At 44.0% G+C, this 17,853-nt stretch overlaps 1 protein-coding gene across 1 annotated transcript in view; it reads right to left on the reverse strand.

Moving 5' to 3' along the window:
- The window catches only part of LOC124594215 (chymotrypsin-like), a 90,117-nt gene that overhangs the window by 18,341 nt on the left and 53,923 nt on the right, over positions 1–17,853 (reverse strand). Inside the window, exon 3 of the mRNA XM_047132574.1 lies at positions 11,392–11,560. Coding sequence (XP_046988530.1) covers positions 11,392–11,560 — 169 coding nt within the window. The remainder of the gene's footprint in view (positions 1–11,391; positions 11,561–17,853) is intronic.

A 17,853-nucleotide genomic window follows, 5' to 3' on the forward strand; every position in this document is an offset into this window, starting at 1 on the left:
TGCAGTGAAACCTACGCCATATCTGCGTCCACATCGATGTCCACAGGCGGGAATGCTGATTCTGTCACCCCTGAAAAAGCCACGAAGCGGCGGGAAAGGTGCTGAAGTAACGGACGGTCCGTCTGCATCAGTGGGGATGAGAACAAATCCACGGGCGAGCGGCAAAAGGAAGGCGCTGGTTCCAATTCCATGTAGTCCGAAGTGGGAGTCGCGGGATCAACACGACACTGCCCTATTTTGTGGATGAAAGGATGGCCAAGGAAACGGTGAGGGCGGTATGCACGCTGTATCAATTTAGTCTACGGGTAGAAATATGCCATGACCGATGCAGTCGCCCTGCTGACACGTAAACCCATTTATGCAGAGCAAGAGCTGTTGTGGGCTCTGTGGAGGGGGCGGGCACGTGCGGAGGGGAGGCTTCTCCCTAGGCACTTGGTCCGCCTTCAGGGCAGAGTGTGAGAGCAGAGCTACTCCGCATTCTGTTTGAGCAGTTTCTGCATCTGCTCGTGCTGCAGCTTTTGTTGCTGTTCCTGGAGGCGCAACTGCTCCTACTAGCACTGCAAAAATGCCATCTCCGTGATGGCTACCAATTAAAACTACAAAAGAAAGAAGAGGAAAAGTGTCACACGCATAGCAATATCGTACCTCTCCACTTTTCCACCAGCACAGGGGTGACACCTCCGCAAAACCGCCACACTCGCCACAAATTGTTGCAAACCATACTAGCCAATTACAAATCCCGCGACCTGAAACCCCAGAAGAAGGAATGAAAATTCGACATGTGAGCTATCTGTCGGGGGAACAGAGTCTGAACACTGTGTATAGACAAGCGTGGAGGAAAACACAAAACGCGCGCTATAAATGGCACTGAACATCTAAGTAAACGGAAATAGTGGAGGACATGTCCGAGGTAGTTGAAATCACTGTACGAACTGACAGACGTGGCTTATCGCCACCGACAGGAAATAGAAGGATCAGTGGATCTGTAAAATTGTGAACTTTGGATGATGTATAACGCTGAAGCGCAATTTCATCGCACGGGCGGCAAGGGTAGTAAATAAGAGACATTTCGATACCAGGACATAAAGTCTTTGTAAATTTCATTCCGTGTACTCAATTGGATGCTAAATACGCTTCGCAGACAGACACGAGAACATCATAGCCACATGTCACCATTTTAAAAGGGCTGATAGATGGGCTCAAAGAAGACGGTTGGAGTAATCGACGCATTGTTCGACATTTGAATAGGAGCGATGCTATTATTCGATGATGGTAACAGGAAATGGTGAACCAAGGCTGAGCTGCGTGCTAGGTGAGTAACCTTAATTAAGTCTGAAAGTTGTCGTAGTGTCCTGTGGTTAAGTACAGAACCTACAAATCTATTACTACTACTACTACTACTACTACTACGTGATCAGGCCCAGTGGACCGCACGCATCTACAAGTTTCCTCCTCCACTGTATTCTGTCCATAGCTGCTATCCGCCATTCGTCCACATCTATTGACATTTGTTTTAAATCTTCATGGAGTCCATCCCTCCAACGCTTCTTGGGTCTCCCTGGCGGTCTCTTTCCTGTAGGTGTGAAATCCAGGAGCTTCCTAGGCCATCTGGGATCCTCCATCTGGGCCACCTGGCCGGCCCACTGCATTCGTTTGGCTTTGACAGTTCCTGCTATGTTGGGCTGCTGGTATAGTTCCTCAAGCTCTTGGTTGTATCTGATCCTCCATTCCCCTGTATCTGCATCCAGAACCGGACCGAAGATCTTCCGAAGCACTTTTCTCTCAAAAACAAGGAGCTTATGGAAGTCCTGTTTCCGGATACTCCATGTCTCACAGCCATATAGAACAACAGGCTGGATCAGGGTTTTGTACTGTCGAATCTTGAACTGTCTGCAGAGAGATTTGGACCGAAGCAGTTGTGCTAGGCTGTGGTAAGATCGGTTTCCTGCTTGTATTCTGGCATTGATCTCTGCTTCACATGCCGAGTTCTCAGTGAAAAGTGCCCTAGGTATTTGAATTCTTGCACTCTCTTATAGGGATGGTCCCCAACCAGTAGTGATTGTAGATGATCGGCAGTCTGGCAATGACCATGCGTCATAACGAGGTACTCTGTCTTAGCTTCGTTTATGTTTAGCCCATATTTGCAGGCAGCCTCCTTTAGTGCTTTGGTCATTTGCTCCAACTCCTCTTCCGACCTAGAGAGTAAACAGATGTCGTCTGCATAGGCTAAGTATGCCAGTCTCTTTCCTTCGATTTCAATCCCTTCGTTTTCTTGGAAGGTCTCGCGTACGATCTTCTCGAGGGCAAAGTTGAACAGGATAGGGGACAACCCATCTCCTTGCATGACTCCTGTCACAATTTCAAATTCCTTAGTTATGCGATTTCCCATCTTGACCTTTGCATGTGTTTCGTTCAGACAGATCTTTATCAGATTGATGAGTTTCTCTGCTATGCCAAACTCCCTTTAACAGTTGAGCAGGCTCTTGCGATGTATGCAATCATAGGCCTTCTTAAAATCAACGAATAAAATATGCAAATTTTTACCATATTCACTCAGTTTCTCAGTGAGCTGCCGGAGACTGAAGATGTGATCTACTGATGACCGTCCTGGCCGGAAACCTCCCTGGTACTCCCTAATCACCGATTCTATGTATGAGGCAATTGGACAGGATCTTATAGCAGACGTTAAGCAGGGCGATTCGTCGATAGTTGTCACATTTTAGTCTGTCGCCCTTCTTATGTATTGGACAAATCAGAGCTGTTTTCGATTCTCCTGGTAGTTCTTCTTTGGTCCATATTGCCTGTATCAGTCGGTGTATTTTTTCTGCAAGTTTCTCTCCTCCTGCCAGAATCATTTCAGCCTGTATTCCATCTTCACCTGGACTCTTATTCTTTTTAAGGTATCTGATTCTGATTTTTATCTCATCCAGGGTAGGTGGGGGATAGTCTGCATCGGCTGTAATTGAGTACTGGAAATCAAACTGCAGTTCGGGTTCATCACAATTTAGCAGCTGTCGAAAGTACTCTTTCCATCTCTCAGCTATGTCCCTATCGTTCGTCAGGATCTTATCACGGGAATCTTTGACAAATTTCTGCTTGGCCTGGTGACCTTTGCAGAGGTACTTCACCCTCAGAAACATTTCCCTCGTCTTTTGTCCTCTGAAGTCTGTTTCTGCTTCAGTGATGATATTCCTTATGTATTTCCTCTTTGCTCTTCTCAGGATTGCTTGTGTAGTCTTTCGGACCTCCTCAAATTGTGCTTTGGCCTGTGCCAGATTTGTCTCCTTCAGCCATTTGTTCCTGGCTTCCTTTCTCCGTTCCAGGGCATCTGCACATTCCTTTCCAAACCAGATCTTCTTGCCCACTGGGTTTCCCATGACTGTTTCCTTTGCTGTATCCCTAACTGAGCTCTGGATGTTTCCCCACATTAGTTTGAGGTCCTGATTCGCGTCCACTTCACTGAGTGCTTCAAAGCGGTTACTAAGTTGCAACTGGTATCTGGTCTTCGTTGCCTCATCTTTCAGTTTCTCCACATGGCACCTTTCCACTCTTTTTAACTTAGGCCCCGTTCTTCCTTTACACTGTATGTTTAAATGGCCTCTGACCAGGAAATGATCACTCCCACCTTCGGCACCCCGCGCTGTCTTAACGTCTAACACCCATCTCTTGGCTCTGAGATCAATGACAACATGGTCTATTTGATATACAGTTCTCCCAGGTGATACCCAGGTTCCTTTGTGTATGTTTTTCCACTGGAAGTTTGTGCTGGAGATGAACAACCCTAATGATGTGGCGAAGCTGATGAACCTAACTCCATTGTCATTGCTTAGGTTGTGTAGACTGTGCCCACCTGATGTGTCTCGGAATATTTGTTCTTTCCCAACCTTGGCATTCATATCACCAAGGAGGTTCCTCAGGTGTCCATTTGGTATAGCGTCCATCACTGCCTCTAGCTGTGCATAGAACTCGTCTTTCACTTCACATTCGCTCTCTTCCGTGGGAGCATGACAGTTCACAAAAGTCGCCTTAATATGCTTTACTTCCAGTGTTAGAACAGATATTCTTGGGTTGACTGAAACGAATTCTGAAACATTAGTGGCCAACGTCTTACTGACGCAGAAACCAGTGCCTAACAGATGACCTCGTTCACAGGCTCCATACAGAATTGTACAGTTTTCAACATCAATGCTCCCAGCATCTTCCCACCGGATTTCTTGCAGTGCAACTAGGTCTAGTTCGTACCTCTGAATTTCCTTGACCACACTGATTGCAGCTCCTGTCTTGTACAGACTCCTTACATTCCACGTTCCAAATCGTATACCGTTTCTTTGCAATTGACGTCGTCTATTTTTGTCAGTAATGTTCCGAGGCTTACTTGTAGTCTTGAAAGCGTGTTTAATTTTTTACGGAGAGAGGGTGCTGGCCTCCCGTCCAACCTGCGGTGTTACCCTCACAGCTCACAGGACTGCTGGCTTTTCTTAAGGGGTGGGCTCCCCTCAGGAGTTGGGTTATAGGAAGGAATAAGAATATTGGAAAGACGCCCTCAGGCCTCGAAACCTAATACCGTTGGGGTCGAAAAAGCAAGAGTTGGCCAAGGGAGGCCGACAGGGAAGGAGAAAGAAGGAGTCTGACACAAGTAAGTGGAAGCAACGTCAGACTCAGCTCGGGTCCCCGCGGTCGCCACCCGCGTACTTCTAGCTGAAGCCCCTGGGGCTACAAATCTATACAGAAACTATAAATCTGTAGTGCCATGCATTGTAATTATTATTATGTCTCCCAGATTTTAGTTACGTTTGATTGTGTCGAAATCATTTAATTGTTCAAATGGTTCAAATGGCTCTGAGCACTATGGGACTTAACATCTTAGGTCATCAGTCCCCTAGAACTTAGAACTACTTAAACCTAACTAACCTAAGTACATCACACACGTCCATGCCTGAGGCTGGATTCGAACCTGCGACCGTAGCAGTCACGCGGTTCCGGACTGAAGCGCCTAGAACCGCACGGCCACCGCGGCCGGCATTTAATTGTTAATTTCTTGTTTGAGCTTTGCTTGTAGAACTAAAATGGGGTAAAAACTAAATTTCGTTTAACTGTTATTGATCTATTACAAGAAATTTTATATATACTTGTTAAGCTGAACTCAAGCATGCACAACCCCCAGTCCTAATCCAACGCCTTTGAAATGCTACGTATCCATATCTAAATAGTGGCAACTAGAATAGCAACACCGGGAAGGATAGCAAATAATGAAACTTGCGACTGGTTTTTTAGTATGAGATAGTAGGGGACTGGACGTAGAGCTAGGGGCTGGTAGTCCAAGAAGCCTGCTGCCAGCGCCGCTCTGTCGAGGCAGTTCTTGCTGAATGACTGTGGGAAACCTGGATGAAAACTGTTGTCTCGCTTGACAAGAGCGTTGTTGTTATTGTGGTCTTCAGTCCTGAGACTGATTTGATGCAGCTCTCCATGCTACACTATCCTGTGAAAGCTTCTTCATCTCCCAGTACCTACTGCAACCTACATCCTTCTGAATCTGCTTAGTGTATTCATGTCTTGGTCTGCCTCTACGACTCTTACCCTCCACGCTGCCCTCAAATACAAAATTCGTGATTATCTGTCGTTATTTCCACCGCCTCTTTGATTACAGACTCTCAGATCCCTTTGGTACGGTACAGCACTATGACCTGTTTGAAGTTGTCATAAGGTGTGTCCGTCATTGTTTTTTCATCTAAAGGAACTCTTTTTGTACGCTGCACCCAGTGCCACAAGATAATGCAGAGTGTTTGGTCTATCCACAACTAACATTGCAACGCCTAGTCGGTTTTAATGGAAGGCACCATATTTTTAATTCTGCTGTTATTAGGGAAAACACGGTTCGTTTACACCTCTAGATAGGCTTTTTTCCGGAGGTATCGAGCAGGAGTTATAGTTCGGTAGTTCGATAGATAGCTGTTTCTCTCAGATACTCGACCTATACATCAGGATGGGTAGCACGAAGCTTTAATTTGGCAAAGTCCTACAGCTCCAGAATTACTCTGTGGTGTGATAATTTGGAAATAAACCTTATATACGTTACACCAAGTTCCACCCCCTCCCAAATAGCGAGATACATAGAAACAAATACGAAGTAGGTAGACTAGACATCTCGTCTATGGCGATGTCGTCAGAGTCTGAACACAAGCTTTGACGAGACAGTAAATGTGTGATGGCGATTTCAAGGAACGATTTAGTTCCAGAATTCACACGTAATGATTTAAGGATAAAGACCGGACCCTTACTCCTGCCATATTGCTGTCCACTGTCTGCATATTAGGTACTTTCTCGTTCAAGGATGTGTGTAGCGCACAACATTCCTCGACTTAGGCGGTGGAGTAAAACATCTACCAGAAGCTTGTTCAGAATAGTAATGTGTTGATTTCAGTGGAGAGTTCTAGGAATTAGCTACAGTTTCTCGCACGTTCTTATACGGTGTCGAAAACTATTTGTTTTTATAAGTGAACTAGCGACACATTCCGGCTTCATACGGTTATTTACGATGGACGAGTTGTCGGGGTTAGCGGTAATGCCGCCACCGCGCGTGACAATGAATAAAAATCAGAGAACAACTTAGACCATTTAAGCAGTGCACGCCAGGGAAATTCTCAGGAAGCCTGAATGTTGTCTGTTCCGTAGTTAATGGCGTTTGGAGTGATTTCTCAGGGAAATGAAGGGAGAACTTCATGGTTTGTTATATATATATATATATATATATATATATATATATATATATATATACTCCTGGAAATGGAAAAAAGAACACATTGACACCGGTGTGTCAGACCCACCTTACTTGCTCCGGACACTGCGAGAGGGCTGTACAAGCAATGATCACACGCACGGCACAGCGGACACACCAGGAACCGCGGTGTTGGCCGTCGAATGGCGCTAGCTGCGCAGCATTTGTGCACCGCCGCCGTCAGTGTCAGCCAGTTTGCCGTGGCATACGGAGCTCCATCGCAGTCTTTAACACTGGTAGCATGCCGCGACAGCGTGGACGTGAACCGTATGTGCAGTTGACGGACTTTGAGCGAGGGCGTATAGTGAGCATGCGGGAGGTCGGGTGGACGTACCGCCGAATTGCTCAACACGTGGGGCGTGAGGTCTCCACAGTACATCGATGTTGTCGCCAGTGGTCGGCGGAAGGTGCACGTGCCCGTCGACCTGGGACCGGACCGCAGCGACGCACGGATGCACGCCAAGATCGTAGGATCCTACGCAGTGCCGTAGGGGACCGCACCGCCACTTCCCAGCATATTAGGGACACTGTTGCTCCTGGGGTATAGGCGAGGACCATTCGCAACCGTCTCCATGAAGCTGGGCTACGGTCCCGCACACCGTTAGGCCGTCTTCCGCTCACGCCCCAACATCGTGCAGCCCGCCTCCAGTGGTGTCGCGACAGGCGTGAATGGAGGGACGAATGGAGACGTGTCGTCTTCAGCGATGAGAGTCGCTTCTGCCTTGGTGCCAATGATGGTCGTATGCGTGTTTGGCGCCGTGTACGTGAGTGCCACAATCAGGACTGCATACGACCGAGGCACACAGGGCCAACACCCGGCATCATGGTGTGGGGAGCGATCTCCTACACTGGCCGTACACCACTGGTGATCGTCGAGGGGACACTGAATAGTGCACGGTACATCCAAACCGTCATCGAACCCATCGTTCTACCATTCCTAGACCGGCAAGGGAACTTGCTGTTCCAACAGGACAATGCACGTCCGCATGTATCCCGTGCCACACAACGTGCTCTAGAAGGTGTAAGTCAACTACCCTGGCCAGCAAGATCTCCGGATCTGTCCCCCATTGAGCATGTTTGGGACTGGATGAAGCGTCGTCTCACGCGGTCTGCACGTCCAGCACGAACGCTGGTCCAACTGAGGCGCCAGGTGGAAATGGCATGGCAAGCCGTTCCACAGGACTACATCCAGCATCTCTACGATCGTGTCCATGGGAGAATAGCAGCCTGCATTGCTGCGAAAGGTGGATATACACTGTACTAGTGCCGACATTGTGCATGCTCTGTTGCCTGTGTCTATGTGCCTGTGGTTCTGTCAGTGTGATCATGTGATGTATCTGACCCCAGGAATGTGTCAATAAAGTTTCCCCTTCCTGGGACAATGAATTCACGGTGTTCTTATTTCAATTTCCAGGAGTGTATATATATATATATATGTGTGTGTGTGTGTGTGTGTGTATGTGTTTGTGATTGGATGTGGCTGGGCGGATTATGCCTTAAGGCGACAAATGAAGTAAAATAAAAGGAAGCTTGCCCAAAGTACATGTGTAGTCCGTAACGGCTGAAAGCTCGTTTACAGCTCCACTGAAACAATCTAATTACACGAACCAAAGTTGCATTTGTGGCTGAAGTAGTTTTTTGGAAAAGTTTTACATTTAGCACAAAAAATTAAAAACCAGAGTTTTAGGATTCTCGGGTCATTTTGCTATGCAATTGTTCTCAGACTATTTCAGGGAAACTACTCAGTAAAATTATTTGATTCGCCCGCATTTTATAGTCTTACATCGTAGCTTGATGGTTAAGTGATTCTGTTTTCGTTATTCCTTATGTTTATTGTGATACTTTGAAGTCATATAACTCACTGTTCGTTCTTCAAAGAATCTGCAGTGAACTATAAGAGCGAATTTCGATTGCCAATCTGAGGTAAGCACCAACTGGCAGTTCGAACTGCTCTCATTTTTACTAAATGCGTCCCCGACTATCTATAGAAATATTCTACAGGGTGTTACAAAAAGGTACGGCCAAACTTTCAGGAAACATTCCTCACACACAAATAAAGAAAAGATGTTATGTGGACATGTGTCCGGAAACGTTTAATTAGCATGATAGAGCTCATTTTAGTTTCGTCAGTATGTACTGTACTTCCTCGATTAACCGCCAGTTGACCCAATTGAAGGAAGGTAATGTTGACTTCGGTGCTTGTGTTGACATGCGACTCATTGCTCTACAGTACCATCATCAAGCACATCAGTACGTAGCATCAACAGGTTAGTGTTCATCACGAACGTGGTTTTGCAGTCAGTGCAATATTTACAAATGCGGAGTTGGCAGATGCCCATTTGATCTATGGATTAGCACGGGGCAATAGCCGTGGCGCGTACGTTTGTATCGAGACAGATTTCCAGAACGAAGGTGTTCCGACAGAAAGACGTTCGAAGCAATTGATCGGCGTCTTAGGGAGCACGGAACATTCCAGCCTATGACTCGCGACTGGGGAAGACCTGGAACGACGAGGACACCGGCAATGGACGAGGCAATTCTTCGTGCCGTTGACGATAACCCTAATGTCAGCGTCAGAGAAGTTCCTGCTGTACAAGGTAACGTTGACCACGTCACTGTATGGAGAGTGCTACGGGAGAACCAGTTGTTTCCGTACCATGTACAGCGTGTGCAGGCACTATCAGCAGCTGATTGGCCTCCACGGCTACACTTCGGCGAATGGTTCATCCAACAATGTGTCAATCCTCATTTCAGTGCAAATGTTCCCCTTACGGATGAGGCTTCATTCCAACGTGATCACATTGTAAATTTTCACAATCAACATGTGTGAGCTGACGAGAATCCGCACGCAATTGTGCAATCACGTCATCAACACAGATTTTCTGTGAACGTTTGGGCAGGCATTGTTGGTGATGTCTTGATTGGGCCCCGTGTTCTTCCACCTACGCTCAGTGGAGCACGTTATCGTGATTTGATACGGGATGCTCTACCTGTGCTGCTAGAACATGTGCCTTTACAAGTACGACACAACATGTGGTTCATGCACTATGGAGCTCCTGCACATTTCAGTCGAAGTGTTCGTACGCTTCTCAACAACAGATTCGGTGACCGATGGATTGGTAGAGGTGGACCAATTCCATGGCCTCCACGTTCTCCTGACCTCAACCCTCTTGACTTTCATTTATGGGGGCATTTGAAAGCTCTTGTCTACGCAACCCCGGTACCAAATGAAGAGACTCTTCGTGCTCGTATTGTGGACGGCTGTGATACAATACGCCATTCTCCAGGGCCGCATCAGCGCATCATGGATTCCATGCGACGGAGGGAGGATGCATGTATCCTCGCTAACGGAGGACATTTTCAACATTTCCTGTAACAAAGTGTTTGAAGTCACGCTGGTACGTACTGTTGCTGTGTGTTTCCATTCTTTGATTAATGTGATTTGAAGAAAAGTAATAAAATGAGCTCTAACATGGAAAGTAAGCGTTTCCGGACACACGTCCACATAACATATTTTCTTTCTTTGTGTGTGAGGAATGTTTCCTGAAAGTTTGGCCGTACCTTTTTGTAACAGCCTGTATAATCATCTCCAAGGTTTTCTGAATCCTATTCCGTCCACTATGTTTAACGAATCAAGAAGATCATGCCCATGTCTGTTTCCTTCTATAAGACGCCATCAATGTTTATGAACTTTTCAGTTGATGCACTTTGGATTACATATGGCGATCCACAAAATGTAGCTAACATATCATGTGTGTGTGTGTGTGTGTGTGTGTGTGTGTGTGTGTGTGTGAGAGAGAGAGAGAGAGAGAGAGAGAGAGAGAGAGAGAGTCAGAGAGACAGAGAGAGAGATCGTCAAAGACTTACATCACTTTTTCTTTCACTTAATGCGTGAATGCACATCCACAGTAAGTATTCTGCGCCAATCTTTCCGCATGGTGGCACATCAAAGAAAGCAGAACGCATGCACTCTGTTTGAGTGGAGTGCTTCGCACTTTGCAGAACTGTGCTTCCAAAGAGTTCTTCCATTCACCACTAGATGTCAATGACATTCAACATGCTTTTCGTTGCAGCGGTGGTGTTTAATTCGTCGTAGTTGAATGAAGTATTTAAAAATTATATACCCATTTCTTCCTCATAAGTCAGTCTATCTATCAGTGAAAACCACATCAGTATCCCCCCCCCCCCCACCTCCCTACAGTAGATCCTGATAGAACAGCTACTAAGCACTTCATTTTGTAAGTGAATAGATAGATGATAGAAGAGAGAGAAGTTAGAACGCAGAAGACAGATAAATGACCAATAGGCTAACGCGGTAGATTGAGTTGCACTGTCAGATGTGGTCAACTGCCGGTCCCTCAGGGCAAGAAGAGTGCAATTCATAATATATTGAAGATGACTTCATACAGGATACCAGTCCGTCTCCTGAGGTTGATAAGTAGGAAGCTTGTCGAAACGTTGCTTCAAGGCAGTATTGTTTTAAGGTAGTAACACAGGAAGATTTCGTCAGTGCAATTCGACGTCAAGTCTTACAATAGCAAATGAACGTAGATTTTTTTCGAATAAGCATGAGACCACCTTCTGGATCTTGGCGTTGGTACATTGGTTTTACTCACCCGGAGGCGCAGTGCCCCGCTGTTAGGACGACAGAGGCGGAGATCAGCGACCCGCCACACATGTAGGAGTTATCCATGACGATGGACGCCTGGTGTGGAAACTGGCCGAGTGAGGCTGGGGCGCCATTTACAATGCGGCCAGAAGCCTTTTCAGCCTTTGGGTGTCCAGCTGAAACAGGCGGAAACTGGTCTTGATTGGCAGTTTAGTTAAACACTGAAGGAGGGGTTTGGGAATATGACAAGTTTTTGTCCTGGTCGTATCTCTATATTCAGATAAAACTTGCACAAGTCACACAAAATGTACACTGCCCAATGGTAACAATGAACGATGGAATTTTCATGGACGACAATGCCCTACGTCACCGGGCCACAGTTGTTCGCGACTGGTATGAAGAACATTCTGGACAACTCGGGTGAATGATTTGGCCACTTAGAAAACCCGACATGAACCTCATACAATATTTATGGTATAACCGAGAGGTCAGTAAGTGGATAAAATCCTATACCGTCAACACTTTCGCAATTATGAACGGGTATGGAGGAAGTATAGCTCAATATTTCTTCACTGGACTTACAACGAGTTGTTGCTTCACTATCCCGGGTAACACGATATTAGGAGGTACCGAATGAGTCACCTCACTGTAGAGATACATTAAGAGAATGTCCAAGTGTTGTACGTGCAAGTGCTGATTCATCGACGCAATAATTAATTCCTGCTCAGAAGACGACCAGAAACCGTCGATATGTAGTAACAACGTGGCATCTATGGCAGAACCAGCAGAATGAATGATAGCCTGTAGAACAATGTGAGTCTCCTACCAAGAGCAAGCTGTGGGACTGAGCTGGCGGATCCGTTAAATCCCACTGGTTAATCTCTGCCGGGACTGCTGATCATGGAGCTAGCTCGCCCGTGCTCCATTCTAATGGCTGACGCATGTGGATGCGAAATTGTTAGGGACTGCTATGGGTTTCCCAGAACTGCGGTCCTAGAGATTTGGCATTGTGGCGATTCACTACCGTAGGTCAAAGATATATAATTCCGCGACAAGGGCTGCCTGAAGTACACAACTTCCTTAACCCTGAGCTGTCCTAGGGGTAAAGATCAAAAACTGCCAGTAAGTCATCTGTTGCAATATATTCAACAAATGAAGGACCATCCTTTAAGAGTTTTGGGTGTTTTTCTTGCTTATGTGACATTTAATTTAAGCAGTTATTGAAATTACTTGAACTGTCTTACATATCTTGAGGCGAATACTTAGTTCTAGTTGTATACAACTTCCTGTTGTTTTGTGGAAATACGACCCGCAGAGCATTCCAAGTGGCATATACTCCTTCTCAATCCTGTGTGATATTGGTCCGACACACATGAGTTATATCGCAGAATCGGTTGCATTACGAGTGTTCTGCAAGTAATATACTTTGTAGGTTAACTGCAGTTTCCCTACATTCTATCAATGAACTGAAGTCTGACACCTGTTTTACTTACAACTGAGCCCATACGATGATTCTGTTTAACAACTCACAAACTGTTACGCCCAAATATTTGCATGAGTTTATTGGTTCCGATCATGAGTCATTGATATTGCACAGGATCTGGTAAAAAGTCCTCCCGTATTTCAAAAGGTGGATACAAACAAAGATAGAAAGATACGGAGAAAATAGATTTATTTGCGAACAACAAATACTATGCCATTTTAAGTTAGTACGTGTCGTCTTCCATAGCTGACACATTGAGGAAGCCTTTTTCAGGAGCTGTCCATTTTCATGTCATTTCCGGTGTAATGGCAGCCACTTCCTGGGTGATTGCCTCATCCGTGCTTGCAGAGTTGTGCGTATATGTTTGTGCACTTCAGCCTTCAAGTGTCCACAAAGAAAAAAAAAGAATCAGAAGGTAATAAATCAGGTGACGTAGGGGGCAGGCGATTTCTCCTCAAGAAGAGAGAAGGCGCCTGCTGAAAATGGCATGTACGCTACTGATCGATACCTCGTCCACATCAGTAACGACATGACAACTCACACAGTGGCCTCTGCAAAAACAGGAGGTCTTTTTGCCGCACTCTATATTTATACTACCTGTTCCCATTTTGTGAAATTCCCAATTTCAACGTTCTGAACATTTAAGGTTCCGATTTTAGCACAGCTTTTAAGTCTTATTAATATCTGACATGATTTTGTGCGGAATTTTCCACACTGTACTTCATTAAAGGTAAGTATATCATCTACAGAAATCTGAGATAACTATTAAATTTGACAGCCAGGTAATTAATATAACAATATTAACAGTAATGGTCTCCACGCACTTCCCTGCGGCATGCTTGGAGTTCTACGCCTATTAATGACTGTCCTGTTAAGGTAAGATGCTGTGCCCTCCGTACTAACAAATTCTCAAAAAATGTTCAAATGTGTGTGAAGTCTTATGGGACTTAACTGCTAACGTCATTAGTCCCTACGCTTACACACTACTTAACCTACATTATCCTAAGGACAAACACACACACCCATGCCCGAGGGAGGACTCGAACCTCCGCCGTGACCAGCCGCACAGTCCATGACTGCCGCACCTTAGACCAACAAATTCTCAAACAAGATACGAGTTTCACTTTATATCCTATACAATAGCAATTTCGTTATTAACTGTTTGTGTAGTAATGAGAAAGAAGGATTTCTGAAGTCAAGAAACACTGCATTTACCTTCATACATGGCTATCAGCATGTAATGTAAGAAGGGCGCACTCCGAGTTGACGAAGATGCCACCTGTGTTAATCAGTAACTAATAGAAACATTTAACCAAACAGCCAAATAAGCACAGAGTTTTCGCTTTATGGTGGACAATAGATCAATACTCTCGGAGGGATCAGACGATCTAGTTCCTGAAGGAGACGGATTTTTTCCGTTCTCAATAAGCGAACTCGCTTACTACGTCATACCACAGCGTCAAGTACGTTGTAAAACAACTGTACCACTTATCCAGTCCCCTTCACTTCTTATATTATCATGTTGTTAGCGTTGTCCAGAGTTTGTTTGCTTTTTGTCAGTTTCTTCTTACACATGTCGCAGAAAATCCTTGCTCCACATTGTGTTCACTTTTGTACTTTTGTTTCCATCAAGGGCTTGTCATCATACCATATGACTGTTGTTGTGAGGTTAGCGCCCCCAGCTTTTACTTATAGTACTATAGGCGCCAGGATACTACACATGTGCCATAGACGTTTGACACACTGTGTTTCCTGCTCAGAGGACTTGGCGGAAATAACAACTGATCGAGAATGTAGAGAGGCAGGTAGCACCATGCGAAGATTCTACAGTTATTTCATGGGTACTTTGTATAATACCTTGGACATGAATGTCACATATGCAAAGAACGTTTGCTAGAATGACCAGGCAGAAAAGACTTAAAGGAGATTTTATGTACTGAACTAGTGTATGTACAAGAGCTAAATAGTGAAAGGTGGCTGCACTGAGCCACAGCGCCAGAGATTGCGCAGAAGAGTTTTATTCCGCCGCTTCCACTGGCAGTGCTTGTCGAGATGTGGCAGTAGTCAGTGCTTATCGAGATGTGGTAGTAGTGAGTCGGTGTTGAGATGTTGTAGTAGGGAGTGCTTGTTCCATGTTTTATGCAGTTTTGATGGGCTAGACAGCAGATGTTGCTCGAATGGAGATATTGTAATGATCAGAGTGCTTTTCAATATATAAGAAGGTAAAAAAAATTCCCTTTTCTTTTTATTATTTCAATGTCTTAAATAATGCGTCATTACAGGTTCAGTCAACAAAGCACCTGGCTTGTGTTCTTGTATTAGAGTGTAATTCTGGTTTCCCTACGCAATTATAGTATTTCTATTTTTTTTAATTACTTCAGTATAAATGGTATTTAAAATTTCTTGTCTTATTGAAGAAGAACCGTGCCAGATGTGTACGTTGAATCACACTTCCACACACAGAACAATTAAACTTGTGTTTTGGTTTCGTAGGTTTTATAGTTGCTGGGGACTTAATTAATTTATTGTATTAACGGAAATTTTCTTTCATTCTTGTTGTTATTCTATGCAGTCAGATTGCGTACTAAAACTAGTCAGGGCCAACCGTTTACGAGACTTCGTAATCGGACAGACAGCTACTAAAAAAATTAAAATTATTTGCATTATACATAATTAAGCCCCCATGCACGTGGCGACCGCCGCTTCGGATCGTCCCTTGGAATTCTTCTGATTGTATAAATAGCAGACAGTAGTATTGTTGTAGTAATTCGTAGTTTAGTAATTGTAGTCTATATTGCATGTGTAGATTTGGTAATTGTCATTCTTCTAATGGTATTTTTTTTTGCAGAATTTAATTTTTGTTGTCTTGTCTACGGGTTTGACAATTTAGTGCAATTATTTCAATTGTTCGTTAATCGTGTTTGAGGGAAACATTTCGTGTGAATGGTATTGTTGGAGAAAAAGAGTCATTGTGTATAATTTTCGTACAATGACGAGTTTTCTATGTTTTGTAAATGATTACGCGATCAATGAAAAAGGCAAAAATGATGAATAGTGAGAATGACGAAATTGTTAACATGGCGAACTCGCCAACACAGGAGAACAGTATGATGAATGATGAAGTTGAAAACAATTTAATAAGTCGGGAAAATAGTCTGGAACCATTTCAAAATTTTTCACAATCAAAAAATTTTCAGAATACGAGATTAATGACAGAAGATATTGAAATAGTATCGAACACAGATAGCTTTACAGCTATGACGAAGGAAACTGGTTTTGCGGGAAATGTTAGGGGCGAAAAGAATTTCGAACAAGTTAACACGGAGCATTTGATGAGTGCAATATTAAATTTGGGATCACGGTTAGAAACTGATATGGGAACAATGGAAACACGGTTAGACTCACTGGGATCACAAATAGGAACAATTAAAACAGAGATGGGAACTTTGGCAACACGTTTAGAAACTGATATGCGAACATTGGAAACAAGGTTAGACTCACTGGGATCACAGTTGGGATCTGAATTAAAAACAGTGGGATCACAAATAGGAACAATTAAAACAGAGATGGAAACAATGGAAACACGGTTAGATTCACGAATAGGGACATGTTTCAAAAACATGAAAGATGAATTAAAGAAAGAAATTAGAGAAGAAGTACAACCGATTTTGAATTCTCACAATAATAGATTAGTTGCCGTAGAGATTAGACAAAGGGAACAGATAGAGAACAGGAAGAAAGAGATCGCGTGATAGTACAGAAATTTTCAGAGTTAAATTTACAACGTGCAAACTATAAGGAAGAAATATTTGAGAGAATCGAGGAATCCGTACCAAATGACAGATTAAATAACCTAACACAATAGTATGAACAGTTAACTACTAAATGTGTTAATACTGAAACCCGAGTCGCGACACTTACGGAAGACGTAAATAAACAGAAAGAACAATTAGGTGACTTATCGGAAAGAGTTGAGGAGATTTCAGATAAATTGAGAAGTCTTAGCTTAAATGGGGACAGAGATTCGGATGATACAGCTCCATTACCATTTGCAGAAACTGAAGAGTACCAGAACATAAATAAACATGTTGAAAATCAGGGAAAATTTAATGAACGCGTTAAAAGGGAAGTTGAGGCATTACGGAAGCAAGTCAAACAAATTGAAGGCGAAATCGTAGGAAAAGACAGCAGAAGAAATTTAGAATCACAGATAGCAGAGGACTTTGAAGAAAATAATTTGTTTCATTTACGGGATGCAACAAGAGAGCGCCAGGCGCGTGAACTTGATAATAATCGAGATTCGGACTGGGACAGACGCGGTAGGTCTTTGTCGCCACGAGGCGAAAACTTTGACTATAAACACTTTTTGACTGTTCGGAAATTTAAGATCTTTCGTAATTCTAAGAATGACATACATCCATGTTCATGGCTAGATCAATTTATGTACGCACTTCCACCAAATTGGCCACTAAGTCACAAACTGGAATTTATGTGTGGATATTTGGAAAACGAACTGGCGACGCGGATGCGCGCACTCATTAGAGATTGTAATAATCTAAATGATTTTTATCATGCATTTCTATCGGCGTATTGGTCCGAAAACACGCAAGACAGAGTCTTTCACAGTCTTATTATGCAGCGTAATTTGAAACAGTCTGAGTTCCGCACGCCGGCAGAATACTTTGAAGACATGATTCGAAAGAATCAGTTCCTGTCCAACCCTTATAGCCCGACTGAATTAATTCGCATTTGTTTAACTAAGCTGCCACAATCCATAAGACAAATTGCTTTAGCTGGAAGATGTAAAGACGACATTGAGACTTTTAAGACTTTGCTACAAGAACTTGAGTATGACAACGACGACGGGACTTCTCGTAATTTTTTCAGTAACAGTAATTACAATAGATTTTCAGAGAAAAGGGACAGTGATCGGAACGGACGTTATAGCGGTAATTTTGAGAATGACAGACGTAACAGACAGGACAA

Source organism: Schistocerca americana, chromosome 2 (genome assembly GCF_021461395.2).
Source record: "Schistocerca americana isolate TAMUIC-IGC-003095 chromosome 2, iqSchAmer2.1, whole genome shotgun sequence".
In the NCBI taxonomy this organism is placed as follows: Eukaryota; Metazoa; Arthropoda; class Insecta; order Orthoptera; family Acrididae; genus Schistocerca; species Schistocerca americana.